Source organism: Catharus ustulatus, chromosome 1, assembly GCF_009819885.2.
Source record: "Catharus ustulatus isolate bCatUst1 chromosome 1, bCatUst1.pri.v2, whole genome shotgun sequence".
Lineage (NCBI taxonomy): Eukaryota > Metazoa > Chordata > Aves > Passeriformes > Turdidae > Catharus > Catharus ustulatus.
Genome location: NC_046221.1, coordinates 622,294 through 638,543, shown reverse-complemented (window position 1 = coordinate 638,543; position 16,250 = coordinate 622,294). Strand labels below are relative to the sequence as shown.

General features: G+C 49.3%; 1 protein-coding gene across 2 annotated transcripts in view; it reads left to right on the top strand.

Moving 5' to 3' along the window:
- The window catches only part of SMARCC1 (SWI/SNF related, matrix associated, actin dependent regulator of chromatin subfamily c member 1), a 59,987-nt gene that overhangs the window by 5,174 nt on the left and 38,563 nt on the right, over window positions 1–16,250 (top strand). Inside the window, exons 2-15 of one of the 2 annotated variants that reach the window (XM_033055330.2) lie at window positions 1,022–1,141; window positions 3,600–3,685; window positions 5,089–5,115; window positions 6,969–7,050; window positions 7,836–7,928; window positions 9,146–9,215; window positions 10,319–10,388; window positions 11,701–11,776; window positions 12,443–12,568; window positions 12,907–13,025; window positions 13,472–13,596; window positions 14,261–14,320; window positions 14,973–15,010; window positions 15,729–15,850. In XM_033055330.2, coding sequence (XP_032911221.1) covers window positions 3,612–3,685; window positions 5,089–5,115; window positions 6,969–7,050; window positions 7,836–7,928; window positions 9,146–9,215; window positions 10,319–10,388; window positions 11,701–11,776; window positions 12,443–12,568; window positions 12,907–13,025; window positions 13,472–13,596; window positions 14,261–14,320; window positions 14,973–15,010; window positions 15,729–15,850 — 1,082 coding nt within the window. In that variant the 5' untranslated portion in view covers window positions 1,022–1,141; window positions 3,600–3,611. The remainder of the gene's footprint in view (window positions 1–1,021; window positions 1,142–3,599; window positions 3,686–5,088; window positions 5,116–6,968; window positions 7,051–7,835; window positions 7,929–9,145; window positions 9,216–10,318; window positions 10,389–11,700; window positions 11,777–12,442; window positions 12,569–12,906; window positions 13,026–13,471; window positions 13,597–14,260; window positions 14,321–14,972; window positions 15,011–15,728; window positions 15,851–16,250) is intronic. The other variant, XM_033055321.2, reaches the window with a different exon arrangement.

The window sequence follows — 16,250 nt, the reverse complement described above, 5'->3', positions numbered from 1 at the left end:
GGCTCATGTTTCTAGGTCAGGATTTATACACAGGACAGGACACTCAGGAGCCTCATGGGAATTTGTGTCCTTTGAGTTGAGAAGATTTAATTTCTCAGATATGTGTCTGCTCCTGAGAAAGTGCTGGAGGAGCTCCCATCTCGGGGTGGTCAGACACTGGGATGATAATTGTTTCCATTCACTCACTGTCTTTGTGGTGTCTTTGGCTTTGGAGCTGGTGCTTTGCAAAGCTCAGTTAGGTTTGACTGGCACCACAGCTTTCAAACTTTGAGGGTTCTGGGTCTCAAAACTGTGGTTTTTTAAAGGGGTTTTAGAAGAATCTGATTTGAGGGAAGAGCAAAGGCCGAGAGAGTGGGGTAGCTCAAATTGCTCCATGTTTTACCTGGAAAAGTGATTTTGTTCTCTTGGCAGTCTGGCACAGCGAGAGGTGACATCCAGTGAATGAATACTGAATATTGGGGGTGACAGAACCTCAGCACCCTGGGAGGGGGTTCATAGTCCATGCTGTGGTTTTACATTCACCATTAAATGTCATTTTATTGGGAGCTGCTCAGATTGTCCCAAAACATCATAAACGCCTTTGTGTGGCTCAGCTTTTCCCTGTGTGCAGGACATCCTATTTATACCAGAGGGGTGCCCTGAGGATTAATTAGGAGCTGATTCCAGCAGGAGCTGTGAGTGTGTGTGGGCAGCATGAGCCTGTTCCTTTATTAGGCACTGAGATCAGCTTGAGTGCTTAATCCCAGTCTGTAACCCGGCCCTGAGGAGCTGGGCATGAGCCACAGGTGAGTGAGTGAGTGAGTGAGTGAGTGAGTGCTGGGGTTTAGCCTCAGGCTTGGAAACATTGGAAAACATTGGAAAATGTTTGTGCTCGGTGCTTCTCCTGTGCCAACCCCCCTCCACCCCTCCCAGGGATCCCCAAATCCTCAAACTCTGCTCTCCCAGTGCAGGAGGGAGCTGGGCTGTCACCTTCACTCTGGGCTTCCCTCTCCTCACCCAACATCTGCTTTTTGTCTTGCAGTACGTCCAGGCAGATGCTCCCACCAATAAAACCTTGGCTGGGCTGGTGGTGCAGCTGCTGCAGTTCCAGGAAGATGCCTTTGGAAAACATGTCACCAATCCTGCCTTCACCAAGCTTCCTGTGAGTACTGGGCTTGTCCCTCCCTGTCCCAGCTCTGTGTCCTGGGCACTGGAACCTCCCTGCTCCAGCCCAGGCCCTTCCAGTGCACCCTCTGGAAGGGCTGGAGCAGCACACAGCTCAGTGCACATTTTCAGTGGAATTTATTCTCTGTGAGTTTGAAATGCTGTCTGGAATGCTGTGGGAAGATTTTAATTTTTACTGAAACTCAGTGTAATTCATCCCTTTTAAGTCAAATCTGGACTGGTGCATCCTAAACTGAGTGGATAAAATACACTTTCCAAGGCAAGCAAGCTCCCATGAGGTGTTTTGGTTGATTAAACTCCAAACTTGTCGAGCTGCCCAGGCTGAGAAATGACTTTGCCACAGTTACCTGTGTGCTCTGGGATAGTTCTGCAGTCCCTGGGGATGCAGGCAGCCAGAAACAATATCAACATTGTGAGGGCTGCAGCTCTCAAACTGCAGCCTGGAGCCCTGGCAGCACCCAGAGAATCCTGTCCCAGGCAGTGTGAGGGGCAGGGGTGCAGCACAGAGGGGCTGGGAGGAGGGCAGGGATGGCAGCCTGGTGCCAAGGCCCAGCTGGGTCATTGAGGGGATGGCTGTGGGCCAGGATGATTGTCCTAAACCTGTAAATGTGGCATCAGCAGGGAGGTGTGTGCTCATCTTTGCCCAGGGTGTGATGGCACTGGGGGCTCTTTGAGGTGGGTGCACAAAGCTGGAATCATTTATAGCCAGTTAAGAGGTTAAGCTAATTGAAACTGAAGTTTTCCTGGAAACTGCTGACAGAGCTGCAGTGGTGGTGGCTCCCTGGGACAGGAGTGCCTTTTTTTGTTCTGTGCTGGCTTCCCCTGGGGGTTTGAGCCCTGTAATCTCTCCATGAGGGTGGGAGGTGCTCCTTCACTGGAAGGATTTTCACACTCATGGGGTGAATCTCAGAACAATTCCCAGATGAAATTTGGAAGGAATTGTTCCCTGTGAGGATGGGCAGGGCTGGCACAGGGTGGGCAGAGCAGCTGTGGGTGCCCCTGGATCCCTGGCAGTGCCCAGGCCAGGCTGGACACTTGGATCACCCTGGGACAGTGGGGGTGTCCCTGCCATGGCAGGGGTGGCACTGGGTGATCCTTAAGGTCCCTGCACCCAAACCATTTTGGGATTTTGTGAATCTCCTGGTGCTTTGGAGTGCACCCAGAAGCACCCAAGGTGCCATTAAGATCTCAGCACCTCTGCTGATACCTCAGTGATAATGGGAAGCTTTAGGGACAGAGGGAATTTGCAGAGCTTTCTGTGGATGTGGCAGCACAAACCATAAACCTGCCCACATTCCACAAGTGCATAAACCTCTGGAGTGCTCCCAAGCCTTAAATCAATTTGTCTTATCTTAAAAATGGGCAATAAACCTTGCAGTGGCATCATAAAGATGTTGTTGCTGTGTTTGTTCTCGCTGCTTCAAAGCTCTAATCTGGTCAGATTGGCTCAGGTTCTTCCAGCAGGACACAACTCCTCAGTGCATCTTCAGGAGTCTGCACTTTGTGGGGTCTCTTCTGCTCCCAGCAGAAAGCCCCTGTGGTACCCAGAGCCTGACCCTGAGCAGCTTCTCAAATCCTGCTTTGTGCCTTGTTCAGGATTTGGTGTTTACAGAGAAACACAGAATAATCCAGGGTCCAGCAGATCCTGGCATTGCTCCCCTGGTGCTGCCCCGTCCTCCTGTCTCCATTTCCAGGATCACTTTGGCTGTTCCCAAGCACAGCCCTCCTGACCAGGGAGATCAGGAGAAATGCAAATGCAATCCCAGACTAAAATGTGTCAGAAAAAAGGAGCTTTCTGTGCAGGAAACAGAGTTTTTTTAATAACCTTTCAGAGAAAGGACTTGGTGGGACTCTGGAGCTTGCAGCCTCCTCGTGCTCCTGTTTGAATGTTGTGGAATTCCTGCTTTGGGAGTGGTAAAAGTAAGAGGGAAGGAAGGAGCTGGTTTGAAACGAGCTGGAATTGGTGTTTTAGGGCAGCTCTGCTGTGGCTGTGCAGCTCCTGGCAGCTTTCCTGGGGGAGGGATGTGAGTGTGGAATGTCTGAGCTCTGCTTCAGGTGCTCATTTCTGATGATCTGGTTTGATGTTATTGCACAGATGAAGGGCTGCTTCCCTGACAGCTGCAGTTTGAGGTTTAATTTACTATGAAATGGGTGTTCAAAGAGTGCTTTGGATTTTTACAACTCTACAAGGAAGAACTTGGAGCTTTCAGGCACGTCAAGTTCTTGCAGACACAAAGAATTCTGCTTCATCCAAATGCATTTAATCTTCAGGAAACATTCTGAAGGGAGAACCTCCAACTCCAAAAGTGTTTCATCTGAAAATCAGCTTCTTATTTGATATGTTCTATCTAAAACTCAGCTAAGCAATATGTGTTTGTTTAAAATAATTGCATAAAAGTCAGCATCACTGTTTTTCCTTGTTTTTTGGGTTCCAGGCAAAGTGCTTCATGGATTTCAAAGCTGGAGGTACATTATGTCACATTCTTGGTGCTGCTTACAAATATAAGAATGAACAGGGCTGGTAAGTTTTTATTTGTGGTTTATACACCTTTTGCATGAAACCAAGCACATGAATTGCTTATGCAAACTACCTAAAGTTTAATTCCTCCTGGAGAATCAGGCAGGCAAGGCAGTGGAGATGGGAAGAGGGAATTTTTTTCCTGTTTTGCTGATGGTGGCTTTTTTAAGACACACCCCCACACTTCTAAATTTAAAGAGAAGTTGGCAAAGTTTAAGGTTTTGGGCCTGTAGTTGGAGGTAATGACAAGTCTGAGGCTCTTTTTTTATTTCCTTGCTGTCTGACTGAGAAAATGAACCAGAATCAGTCTCAAATCTGTGAGACATAAATCTTTGTTGCTGTATTGATTATTTGGTTTAGTTGTATTTGGGGAAAGCATGAAGCACTGCAGATTCTAATAAATGCTCAGATTTCCATTGCTCCAAAAATGGGGAGTGTGAGCACTTAAAAACTCTGCCCCTGGAGCTGTTGATACTGGGATGAAAAAATGTCCCAGTGACATCCCAGGAGTGGTTTAACATGGGTGTTTTTAAGTTAGAATCCTCTTGCCAAGGGAACAGCAGCACAGGATCATAAAATCCTGCAATGGTTTGGGGCTCTGAAGCCCATCCAGTTCCACCCCTGCCATGGCAGGGACCTTCTACTGTCCCAGCTGCTCTGAGCCCCATCCAAAAATTACTGTTTTTGAGAACACTGGGCAAAAAAATGAGGATGAGAAGTCAATAAATGTAAACAATCCGTAAAATTAAGCTGAAGTTGTTCCCATCCACAAATTTCAATAGTTTGGACGTGATGTTTCCAATCTGTGACAGCATTCCTGGAACTGGCTGAGTTGTTTTTACACACAGGAGCCATTTGAGAGGCAAAACAAAGTAGTTTGAGAATGGTTGGTTGTTTTTAGGAATTGTTTCTATTCATATCTGCTCTGTCTGAGGTGGGTATAGCAGAATAAACCACTCTCAGGGGTTTTCCTGTTCAATCCCCCCAACTCCTGGGACAGGCTCCTCTTTGCAGTGTGATTTGTCAGGAGTGTCTCTGCCTCCTTGCCTTCAGATACAGGAATTGAATGGTTCCAACTCCAGGAGCACTGGAATATTCCAGTCCCCCCATTTTGAGCAGGACAGTGTGGTTTGCAGCCAGCTGTCCAGCCCTGAGCTCTGGAGCTGCCTCCTCCCCTGTCCCTGCCTTGCTGCTGCTCAGGATTAGCGTGGGTAGTGCCTGGTGTCTGTGCATGTGGGCAGTAATCCTGCAACTGAGCTCTGAGCATCAGCCCCAGAGCCTGGAATGTGTCCCTCACTGACTCCCAAACAATCTGTGCTGTTTGCCTGCTCTGTGCTTGATTTGATGTTTGAATGGTCTGCATTGTCGCTCCTGCTTAACCTGTTTGTGACTGATCTGTCTTATAGGAGAAGTCCCTTTCCTCGCCACAATAGGTATGTCTGAGAGCTGGACATAGCTCCCAGCTGCCACAGGGAGCCTCTAAGCTGAGGGCAGGAGGAATTAGTGCCATTTGATCCAAACAGGGCTGTTATCAATGGGTCCATGTCCTTCTCTGGGTTTCTGAAGCAGGCAGGGATCTGGGGGCATGCAGCATTCCATGGATGCACAGTGCAGGTTTTGAGCAAAAATGTCAAACTTGTGCTCGTGCCCTGAGTGGCTTTGTCTCACAGGTACCAAGAGGTCTGTAGCTTTTGTTTGGCATTTGTGTCCCACGGAGCCATCCTGGGTGTTTGTATCCAAAAAGGCTGAATGCTGGAGAAGGGGCTCAATCTTGACCCAAAAACCCTCTGTGCTACAGGTGTAAAATACTTTATTAGCAGTGACCTTGCACTCTGATGTCTGGCCTGCTTCTGCAAGTCAGGGTGAACTTTCCAAGGCACTCAACAAGCCATACATTCCTCTTTAAAAGGCTGATTCCAATAAATATGTCAGGATTTACATTTGGTTTGTGTGCCATGTCCTCAGTGTGAGGGACAGTCCTGATGTGCTTTAGGACAGGAACATCCCCCTGACAGAGCTGCCCAGGGTTCACAGAGCCGCCTGGCTGGCTCCTCCTGCAGGATGGTGATCCCAGCTGGGCTGTCATGTTTGCTTTGGAGGGGTCACAGACCTTGGGACTGAGCTCTGCTTTCCTTCACTTCCCTGAGCACTGAGGGACTGGCAGCAGGGATCTGTTGGTGGAAGCTGGGATGTGTTTGCAGGAAATGCCCTTGGCTGTGGAGTCACTGGGTTGAGCTGGGTGGTGTTACCTGTCACCCCCCCCTGCATTTCACACCATGCACCACCTCACACCCAGGGACATTCTCCCTTTCCAGACTGCAGCAGCAGTGTGTTTCCAAACCTGGAGGGGCAGGGATGTGTGTTCTGCATCTGGGAGACACAGCCTGAGGGTTCAGCACCTGCTGGGGCCTGGGGAGAGGATCCTGAGGGCTCAGCCCCACCTGTGCCAGCCCTGCTGGTGCTGGGCCCTGTGCAGGTGCTGAGGGGCTGGATTGGGGCTGGGGCTGTCCCTGCTCAGGCTCTGGGGGTCACCACTCAAATCCCCCTCTTGGCTTGGCCCATCCATGAGCTCCAGATGTGTTCAGGGTCAGCTGGGTACAGCAGAGGCAATCTGGGGGCTCTCCTGCTGCTTCCCAGGAGGGTTTCTCAGGTTTTGTGTCCTCCCCACATTTCTGATGGATAAATGTCCGTTGGCATTGCAATGATTGTGATGATTTGTGTTACTTGTGAAATAACAGAATGAAAGCAGCAGGGTGCAGTGAAGGCAGTGGTAAGATGCTACCATGGTTTATTAGCTGTGTTCTGGGGGGTGGTTTGTTCTCACTCCAGGCAGAGCAGTTGCTGTGTCTCTGCATTCCCAGGACTGGTGGATGGGTGCAGCCAGAAGAGCCATGAGAGCTGTCCATGAATTTTCTCATCTGGTTGTTGAAATCCATGGTGGTTGTGTTCCATTACCCCTGTGACTGAGGTGGAGTGCAGGACCCTGCTGCAGGGTTTGATGGACACTGTCAAGCTTCCTTTTCCTCCCCAAACATCTCACAAATCAGCTGCCCCAAACATCTCACAAATCAGCTGCCCCAAACATCTCACAAATCAGCTGCAGTGGTTGGTTTGGTTCACTGTGGCTCTCCTGCTCGTGAGGGTGCCAGGTGCAGCAGAAATAGTTGTGGCTGTGCTGGAGGTGTCCTGCCCCTGCTGCCAGTGTTTGTGTGGAGCAGGGAAGGTTCTGGACTGCTGGCAGGTGGGGTGTGCAGAGTTAATATTTCTGATTTGTTTCCCTCACCAGGAGGAGGTTTGACCTGCAGAATCCCTCGCGGATGGACCGGAACGTGGAGATGTTCATGACCATTGAGAAAACACTGGTGCAGGCAAGGACAAACCCTGGCCAGGGCAGGGATCCCTCCTGGCCACTCAGGGCTGCAAGGACTTCATCCTGACCTTCTGTGGCAATGTGGGACTCTCCCCTCCCTGTCCCATCCACTTCAGTCACAATTTCATTGAAAAATGCAGAATGTTTCCATTGAGCCTCTGTGGGTGTGAGAGGGTGAGGAGCAGCTCAGGGAAAACATCCCCAGTGTCCCCATGTCCCTGTGCAAGTGGCACCCTTGGGACTGTGCCACTGCTCCTGTACACACCCATTCCAGGGCTGACTTTCAGTTTGAGCTGAGCCTTTTTCAGGGTAGGACACATTTTAGTCTCACTTTATTGAACAGGTTACTGCCTGTACCCATTAAGCAGCTCTGTGGAGTCTTAATTTGAAGTTCATTTTTTTAAACTGCTGCATGGGAATAATGTATGATTTTTTTTTCAAACTCTGAAGGCAAGTTCAGTGTATAATGCATAAAACTTAAAACATGACTTTCAGGTGTTTGTTAGGAATGGAAACAGGAAGAACAGCAAACAGCAACAATATTCTTATTAGAAAAAAAAAAACCTTGACCACATACAGGGGTTTCAGTGCATGGTAAAACCCTGGGGAGATGTGTGAGGGGAATGTCCCTGTCCCAGGGCTCCTGGAGCTGGGATCACTGACCTGGGTCACCTCTGCTCTGGGTTCCACTGCAGTTCCAGCACTGGGGATTTTAATAGGAACATTTTAATTTTTGCCACAGATCACCTCTAATTCCTTGTTGAACTTGCTGTTCTCTCACAGAACAACTGTCTGAGCAGACCAACCATCTACCTCATTCCTGACATGGAGCTGAAGCTGGCCAACAAGCTGAAGGACATTGTCAAACGTCACCAGGTGAGTGTCCCAGGTGTGCCCAGGGCTGCTGAGCTCTGAGGGACAGCCCTGGGCTGTCTGAGGACACAGCAGCAACACTGCAATTCCTTGTGGAATGGTTTTGATCCTCCCATGGAGCTGAACCCAGCTGTGCTGTAAAAGCAAACCTGGAGCTGCTGCAGATGGCTCAGGGTGAGCTGGGGGCAGGCCTGGCTGATTCATTGCTCAGTGCAGGTTTGTCCAAATGTGAGGCAGCTGTTCCAGATGTGAGGCACAGCAGAAGGAAGCTTCACTGTTGGAATGGTGGTTGGGTTTTGCTTTATTTCACTTCCACTGCTGGTGCTGGGCAGCCTCAGGAGCAGCACCTTCCCCTCGGAATTCCAGGTGCTAAAGGATGCCTTGGGAACATTAATGCTTCATCTCTTAAAACATGGGCAGTCTCCTCACTTGTCTGGGGAGAAACAGCCTGGAATGTGACCTCTGGGTGCTCTGATGGCTTTTGTGTCAGGACAATTCACAGCTGCAGCCAAAGAGTTTGTTTTCCAGATTTAATGTGTTTCCTGTGTTGTGATTATGAGCCATTGTCTCAGCCTCAGTTGGGCAGATTTTTACAAGTTACTCTTAATTATTTGGCTGATTCAGGATGGGTGTTATTGCTTAAATTAGAGTGAATGAGTCAATTTTCCTTTCATAAAGGAAGTCTGTAGTGAGCTCCACGCTGTATCCATGGGTGATTTAAGGGATTCTTAAAGCAGCTTTGTCTCCACAGGGATGTGAGGAGAGGAAAACAGAAACTGTCCCTAATTCTGCTTCTGGGGCTTTCCTTTGCTCTGCTCTGAATTCTCATCTTGTCACTAACTTTGCTTCCTCACCATCTTGGGGGTTTTTTTAATTTTTTAACCCCTTGCTGTCATCTCCCCACAGCCCAGCCCAGTGCCTGTGGCTCCCTGGTATCCAAGTCCTCCCTGCTCCAAGTTCTGTTATTTCCCAGCTCCCTCCTTTGCTGTTGCTCAGAGCTGCCCTGTCCCTTTTCTGAGTTGTGGGAACTCTTGCCCTTCAGCCCCTGATCCCAGAGTATCTCCACATCCACTCCTGTTCTAATTCCTCCTCCTGCTGCCAACCAGGGATGGGATTTGCAGCTTGTGCTGCTGTTAAATAAATCTCTTACATGTTTGTGGATGGAAGTTTTGGGGTGATGTGCTGAGGGTTTCTCATGCAGTTTCTTCTCTTTCCCACAGGGAACAGTCACTGAAGAGAAATCCAAGGCCACCCACCATGTGTATCCAAGTCCTACCTCAGTGGATGATGGTAACCTTCTGTGGCAGTTTTAAAGTGTTGTGATGAGTGCCAGGAGAGGTTGTGGAAGTGTTCAGCACTGCTGCCAGCCTGCTCCTGAGGAGCACTTGCTGCATTATGGATGATGTACATGGGGGGTTTAGGGGATATTGGGGAAATCCCTCCTGGGCAGGGCTGGGCTGGAGTCCCCATCCCTGGAGGGCTCTCAGAGCTGTGTGGATGTGGCACTTGGGGACATTGGGGAGTGGCTGCACTCTGTGTTCTTGGAGGCCTTTTCCAACCTCAGCCATTCCCTGTTCTGAGTTCTGGCTGTCCAGGAATTCTGCAGGGAGTGCTGGAACAATCCTTGTGTGTGGGTGGCAAGGAGAGCTCCTGATGAGGTTTGGCTGTGCTAAAGTTGACTCTGCCTGCATGGAGTGCAAGGTCCAAAAAAAGCAATTTCACAGCTGCCTCTTTCAGCAAATAGCCAGAAATATTTCTTCCTTTGTTCATCTTAAACACATTTAATTACCTGGTGGGGGATTGTCCTCAAGCCCAAATTACACAGGCAGAAATAATCCCTTTCCCACATTCCCTGGCCTGTGCTGGCCACTAGATGGAAGTGCTCCCTGCAGTTTGCAGGGCTCAGGGAGGGTTTGTGTCTGTCCCTCTGGCAGCACTGAGCCCAGGCTCTGAGCCCAGGTCACACTGTGGGGAGCAGCCCAAAATTCCAGCAGGGATTAGAGGGACAGGCTCACATCCCTGGCATTTCTCCTGTAGTGCTGCTCTGAGATCTGGTCTCAGGATTTGGGTTGCAGGGTTTGGTTCTGCAGAGATGGGACATTGGGGAGGAATTCCTGGCTGGGATGGAATTCCCAGAGCAGCTGTGGCTGCCCCTGGATCCCTGGCAGTGTCCCAGGCCAGGCTGCACAGGGCTGGAGCATCCCAGGACAGTGGGAGGTGTCCCTGCCATGGCAGAGGGGGATTGGGATGAGCTTTGAGGTCCCTTCCCAGCTCAGGCCCTGAGCAGACCTTTAGCAGAGAGGTTTGCAGTAAGTTCCCTCTGATTCTCTGTGGAAAAGTGAATTGTTGTGCTCTTCCCTCCACATCTGACCTGGCTCTCATTCCCTTTGCAGATGAGTGGTTGAGACCTGTGATGAAAAAGGACAAGCAGGTGCTGGTGCATTGGGGCTTTTTTCCAGACAGGTAAAGAAAGCTGGGGGGATAGCAAACCCTGAGTCTTAACTGTGTGTTGATGGAAAAGTCAGATGTGCAGAGCTTGGAAGGATTAACCATTGGTTTAAAAGTGCAGTGTCCACGTGCATTTGTGGCACTGGCAGCTGGGTGAGGCTGGGATAGGAGTTCACAAAGAACTGCTTGGGAACTGAACCAGGTTTTAAAGCTGCAAGGAGCCTTTCCTTAAGCTGTGAAGGGAGAGCTTCCAATCACCTGGCTGAACTTTGACAAGAGTGTGAGTGGCTGTAGAGCACCCCTTGGAGAGCCCTGCCCTGTGCTCTTGGAACAAGTCCCAATCCAATCTATCTGCTGTTAGAGACTGCAGGGCAATTGCAATAACTGAGCCCAGGCTGTGGAAGATCAATCAAAACATTGATAACCCAATATTGACTTCTAGTTAATTAACTTTTTCAGGCCACTAAAATCTGTTCAGACACTGAATTCCTGGGAGCTCTATCTCATGGGGCTTTCAGTGGAGGAGAGCAAGCAGTCATGACACTGAAGTATTTTTATTCATACAGATGAAGAACCTTTAAATATTTTTATATTTCTATCAGTAGCCAAGTTAGTATTGGTGTTTTTAAACCAGGTGCACACAAAACTGGTACAAAAGCAGGAAAACTGTGTGCACATCTTTCCTTGCACCTGATTTTCCCTGCTCCTCAGTACCTGCTGCTGATTACAGAGGACTTTGGCTTTTGCTGTTGCTCAGTGCAGTTTATTAATAAAGAGACTTTGAGGGAATAATGTGGAAGTGTGACTATAAATAATGAATGGTTTCTAGGACAGGATGCAGCTTTCTCCTTTCCAGGAATCCAGTAGCTCTTGCTTTGAAGTCAGGGGAACAGAAAGAAGTGAATGAAATTAATAGCAGGGTTTGGTTGGGTGACTCAGAGCTGCCCTTACCCCCTGGATCTCTCCAGAAGCTGGAGCTGGTTCAGGGAGAAGGTTTTTGAATTCCAGTGTGCATTGGGTGCCCTGGGGCCCTCCCTCTGCCCTGTGCCCAGTTCCTGTGGCACAGAGCAGGGTTATTCCCTGTGTGCAGTCCCAGCAGTGGGACCTGCACGTGCCAGAGCTGCTGGAAGTGCAGTGCTGCTGCTGGAAATGCAGTGCTGCTGCTGCCAGAGCTGCTGGAAATGCAGTGCAGCTGCTGCCAGAGCTGCTGGAAATGCAGTGCTGCAGCTGGAAATGCAGTGCAGCTGCTGCCAGAGCTGCTGGGAATGCAGTGCTGCTGCTGGGAATGCAGTGCTGCTGCCTGACTGCTCTCTGCTCACCCCTCCAGCTATGACACCTGGGTCCATGCCAACGAGATCGATGCAGAAATTGAGGATCCCCCCATTCCTGAGAAGCCCTGGAAGGTGAGTGTGGCTCAGTGCTCCCAGCTGGGTGCTGGCTCTGGGTGTTCTGCACTCCCTGAGTTACCCTGGCCACCTTCTGTGTGTGCTGCTGGCCTGCAGAGTCCCAGCATCCTGGGCTGCAGTGTGTTCAAACACCTCCAGCTCACTGGGAACCAGGATTTTGGAGCATAAACCTTACTAGGAATAGTCAGAGAGAATTGTGTGAAGCATTAATAAATCAGTAATAAATTGTATAAATGACTCTGAAGCACCAGAAGTTTTTTCAGCTGTGTAAACCAAACTATGTGAAGGTGGATATTTTAAATCCAGACATTTGTCTTGTCTCTCCAGGGAAGACCAGCTCTTCCTCACTTCTTGGTGTTTGTGGCACATCTGCCAAGGGGATCTGTGTGTTTAGGAGGTTTTGATGGTCATTTTCAGCATCCAGAGAACACTGGTAACCCAGAGCTGCTCTCAGAACTGACCTCACACTCCAGGAGAATTGAAATGGAGCAGAGGTTGAATTCTGAGTCCTGCTCATCCTTTGTGGTCTTGCCCTGTGGCACTGCCAGGAGTGTGTGAGACCAGAGAGCTGAGAAAGCTCTGGGAATGTCCTTAATCCTGGGAGGGCTGCAATGGAGTTATTGCTTCCCAAAGCATCAGCCTCTCCTGTCTCCTGCTGTGCAGGTGCATGCCAAGTGGATTTTGGACACTGATGTGTTCAATGAGTGGATGAATGAGGAGGATTATGAGGTGGATGAGAACAGGAAATCCGTGAGCTTCCGCCAGAGGATCTCCATGAAGAATGAAGAGGTGAGGGGACCTGGAGGGGCAGGAATGTCCTTTGTCTGCATGGATAGAACAGGGGGGGATCCAGGGAGAGCTCAGAGCCCCTGGAGGGATCCAGGAGAGCTGGAGAGGGGCTGGGGACAAGGGATGGAGGGACAGGACACAGGGAATGGCTGCACTGCCAGAGGGCAGGGATGGATGGGTGGATATTGGGATGGAATTGTTCCCTGGGAGGGACTGGCACAGGTGCCCAGAGCAGCTGTGACATCCTGATTTGGTTTGGGGTGGCTTAGGGAAGGATGCAGCCTCCAGCTGTGCAGGCAGAGAATTTGGGAATAACTGAAAGCTCTGGTCCCCCCCAGCCCGTGCGGAGCCCGGAGAGGAGGGACAGGAAAGCAGCAGGCAGCACAAGGAAGAGGAAACATTCCCCTTCTCCACCCCCCACCCCTGTGGAGTCCAGGAAAAAGACTGGGAAGAAAGGGTGAGTGTCTGGAATTTCCAGAGACCTGGGATTTGAGGTGAAAAGAAATGAGGAAATGAAAAAATTCAAGAAATGCTTATGAGGAGAGCTCTGTGACTATAATTATTTCTGGGTGTTTGGGGGATTGTTCCTGAGCAGTTAGTGCAATTCCTTATTCTACCAACAATTTACCCAAATAAAAACTTAATGATGGGGCTTTATGTGTGGGTATGGAGGGGAGCACTTCAGAGCTAAAAATTCACATCTTGTTTGTGGACCTGTTGGGCTCTAATAAGACAAAATTGGAATTTCCTATCAAGAATGAATTGATAATCTGAATTCTTCCTTCCAAGTGTAAAGGCTGAGTTTACTCAGGGGTCTGTGAGCAGATGGGGCTGGTTCTGCCTCTGTCCCAGGGTGGTTCCAGCAGGGTTTGGCCCTGAGGATCTGTGTCTGCTCTGTTCCAGCCAAGCAGCTCTCTATGGGAAAAGGAGGGGGCAGAAGGAGGAGGATGAGCAGGAGGATCTCACCAAGGACATGGAGGATCCCACCCCAGTACCCAACATAGAGGAAGTGGTACTTCCCAAAAATGGTAAGAGTTAAACTGCATTAAAACTGTGTCTGTTTTATCCAGTCCTTGAAATACTCCATGGGACAGGTGATCTCTGCCCATAAATTTATCCAGTCAGGGATGTAACAGCTGAAAAGGGCAGCAGAGTCACCTCCTGTTGGCCTTTTAAAATACAAAACTATATTCATAAAATACACCTTTAAAAATAGGTTTGCAACAATCTGCTTAAATATTTCATTTCACCTGTTCATGTTGGGGGAAATGGAGTTTTCTGGAGCAAAATATTTCCCTGCCAAGTGCCCAGAAGAAAGATGTTAAATGAGTGGAAAGTGTGCTACATGTCAAGTGCTGTTAGTCCTTTCCAGGGAAGTGGTGATGTGGGCAATAATAATTCTGGGGAAAAGAATTCCTCCTGCATCCCTGACAGCAGGTTATTTTGAGGGTGGTCTCATTTTGGGAGGGCTCTCATTTTGGGGGGGTCTCTCATTTTGGGTGTTTGGTGTGGGTTTGCAGCCTGGGTGTGTGTTGGGCAGGTGGGGAGGTGCAGGGCTGTCCTGGCACTCCTGGTGTGTGCTGCTGGGAGTGCAAAGGGCCAGAGCCCATCCCCTGTGTAATCCTGAGCTGTGCAGGAGGTGAGGCAGGCTGGGATCCTGTGCTGCCCTCTGATCACTCCCTGTTCTTGCAGTGAACCCAAAGAAGGACAGTGAGAACACGCCCGTGAAAGGAGGAACCGTGGCAGACCTGGGTAAAGCCCTGCACCCTAACCCTGCCCCTCAGCAGAAAATATTGCTTGCAGCCAGTACTTTAAAATAGATTTCAAATATTTCTCTATCTCTGGATTTTAACAGCTATCTCTAGCTCTGTTGTTTTGTTGAATTAATTCATATTTCATCCATGTTCAAGTTCCAATGTACCAGCTCTGCACTGCAGGGCTGTTCCCTCCCAGGCTGCTGTTCCCCCAAGCTGTTCCCTCATGGCTTATTGTTATTTTTATTTTGTTAACTTGACATACAAGCTCTTTTCTAGCAGAATTTTTTTGTTGGGAATCAAGATAAATCACAGGTTCCCTGAGCTTTGCTGAGCAGTGACATGAGATACAAACTGGTATCCCATATCTGATTATACAAGAGTCATCTAGGAAAGGATGTAATTAATTATGGATCCTGAAGTGTTGAGAAATTCTCATTATCCTTCCTCTGTGTTGTTACCTATTCCCTGGTCTGGGATAGGTACAGGTCTAATTGCTTTAGTGGTGTGGGATCCACTTTGTTTCCCTCCTCCCTTCCCTCCCTAAAGAAATTAAATGTCCTTTCCAATTAAGCACTTGTGTTGCTGGAAAGGCTCATGAACATTTAAATGAATTTATTGGTGTAATTCTCAATGTTTTTACCTTTCAGATGAGCAGGATGAGGAGGCAGTGGCGACTGGAGGGAAGGTAACAGCACCTGCTTCTCCCTGCACTGGTGACAGCTGAGGGTGCAGAATCCCAGACTGGGGCTGGAAGGGAGCTCAGGGATCACCCAGTGGTCTCTGGGATGGAATCAGTTACTGGCAGGATTGAGGGTTTGTTAGTATAAAACTCCAGATTCTGTGGGATTGCTTGGTAGTTTTAAATGTAGTGTATTACAAAGGAGAATGAGGAGACAGATATTTCCAAGAAGCATTTTTCAGATGAGAGGTTTTTCAGAGGTTTTACTTTTTTTTTTTTTTTTTTTTTTTTTATAAGCTTTTAGGACTAAATCTAAGCCCTGCTTTGGCTTCCTGATCACTTCAGTAGAGCTGCAGGGGTCGTTTCTGTACTGAATTGCATTTGTGGTGTGCCAGGCACTGTTTTTACAGTGTCAGATCCCTGAGTGTGTTCAGAGTGATTCCTTGTTGTCCTTGGGGGAGCTCAGTCCCAGCCCAAGATCCATTATTGATCCCAGTGACTCCTTAGGGTCTGGCTGTGGGGCTTGGTTATTTTTAACACCTGGGGTGGTTTGTACAGTTGTTGTCATGTCCTGAGCCTGTTCTGCTGCCTCCTCTGTGCCCTCTGACAATCCTGAGAGTGACCAGAGCTCTCCCTGCTGCTGGGGCTGTCCCAGAGTCTGGCAGGGCTGAGCTGTGCTCTCCTGTCCCCTCTGAGTGCTGCCCCCTGTCCCCTCTGTCCCCAGGAGGACGAGGACCCCAACAAGGGTGACCAGAGCCGCTCCATCGACCCGGGGGAGGACAATGTCACCGAGCAGACCAACCACATCATCATCCCCAGCTACGCCTCCTGGTTCGACTACAACTGGTGAGAGGGGCTGGGAAAAGGGGGAGGGACCCTGGATTGGGGCTGGGGGCTGGGGAAGGGACCCTGGATTGGGGCTGGGGCTGAGGGAAGGGACCCTGGTTTAGGTCTGGTTCCCACGTTTTGTGTTGAAATCTTCCTGTTCTCAGGGATTGGGAATGAGGAGGAGAATTTCAAACAGGGATGTTCACTCTGCCTCCTCAGCAGTTCTTGCTTAGGTTGATTTCCCTCTAATTCCCACCTTCATTCCTTTTTTCCTTCTCTAATCTTGGTGTGACCATTCTGTGTTTGGCTCTACTACTGAAAGCCTTTTTATTTTGCTTCAGAACTTGACTTTGAGGAGAAGTCACTGATTACAGAGGGAGGATATTTGTTGCTGCCTCAGGATCTGACACTGAACTTT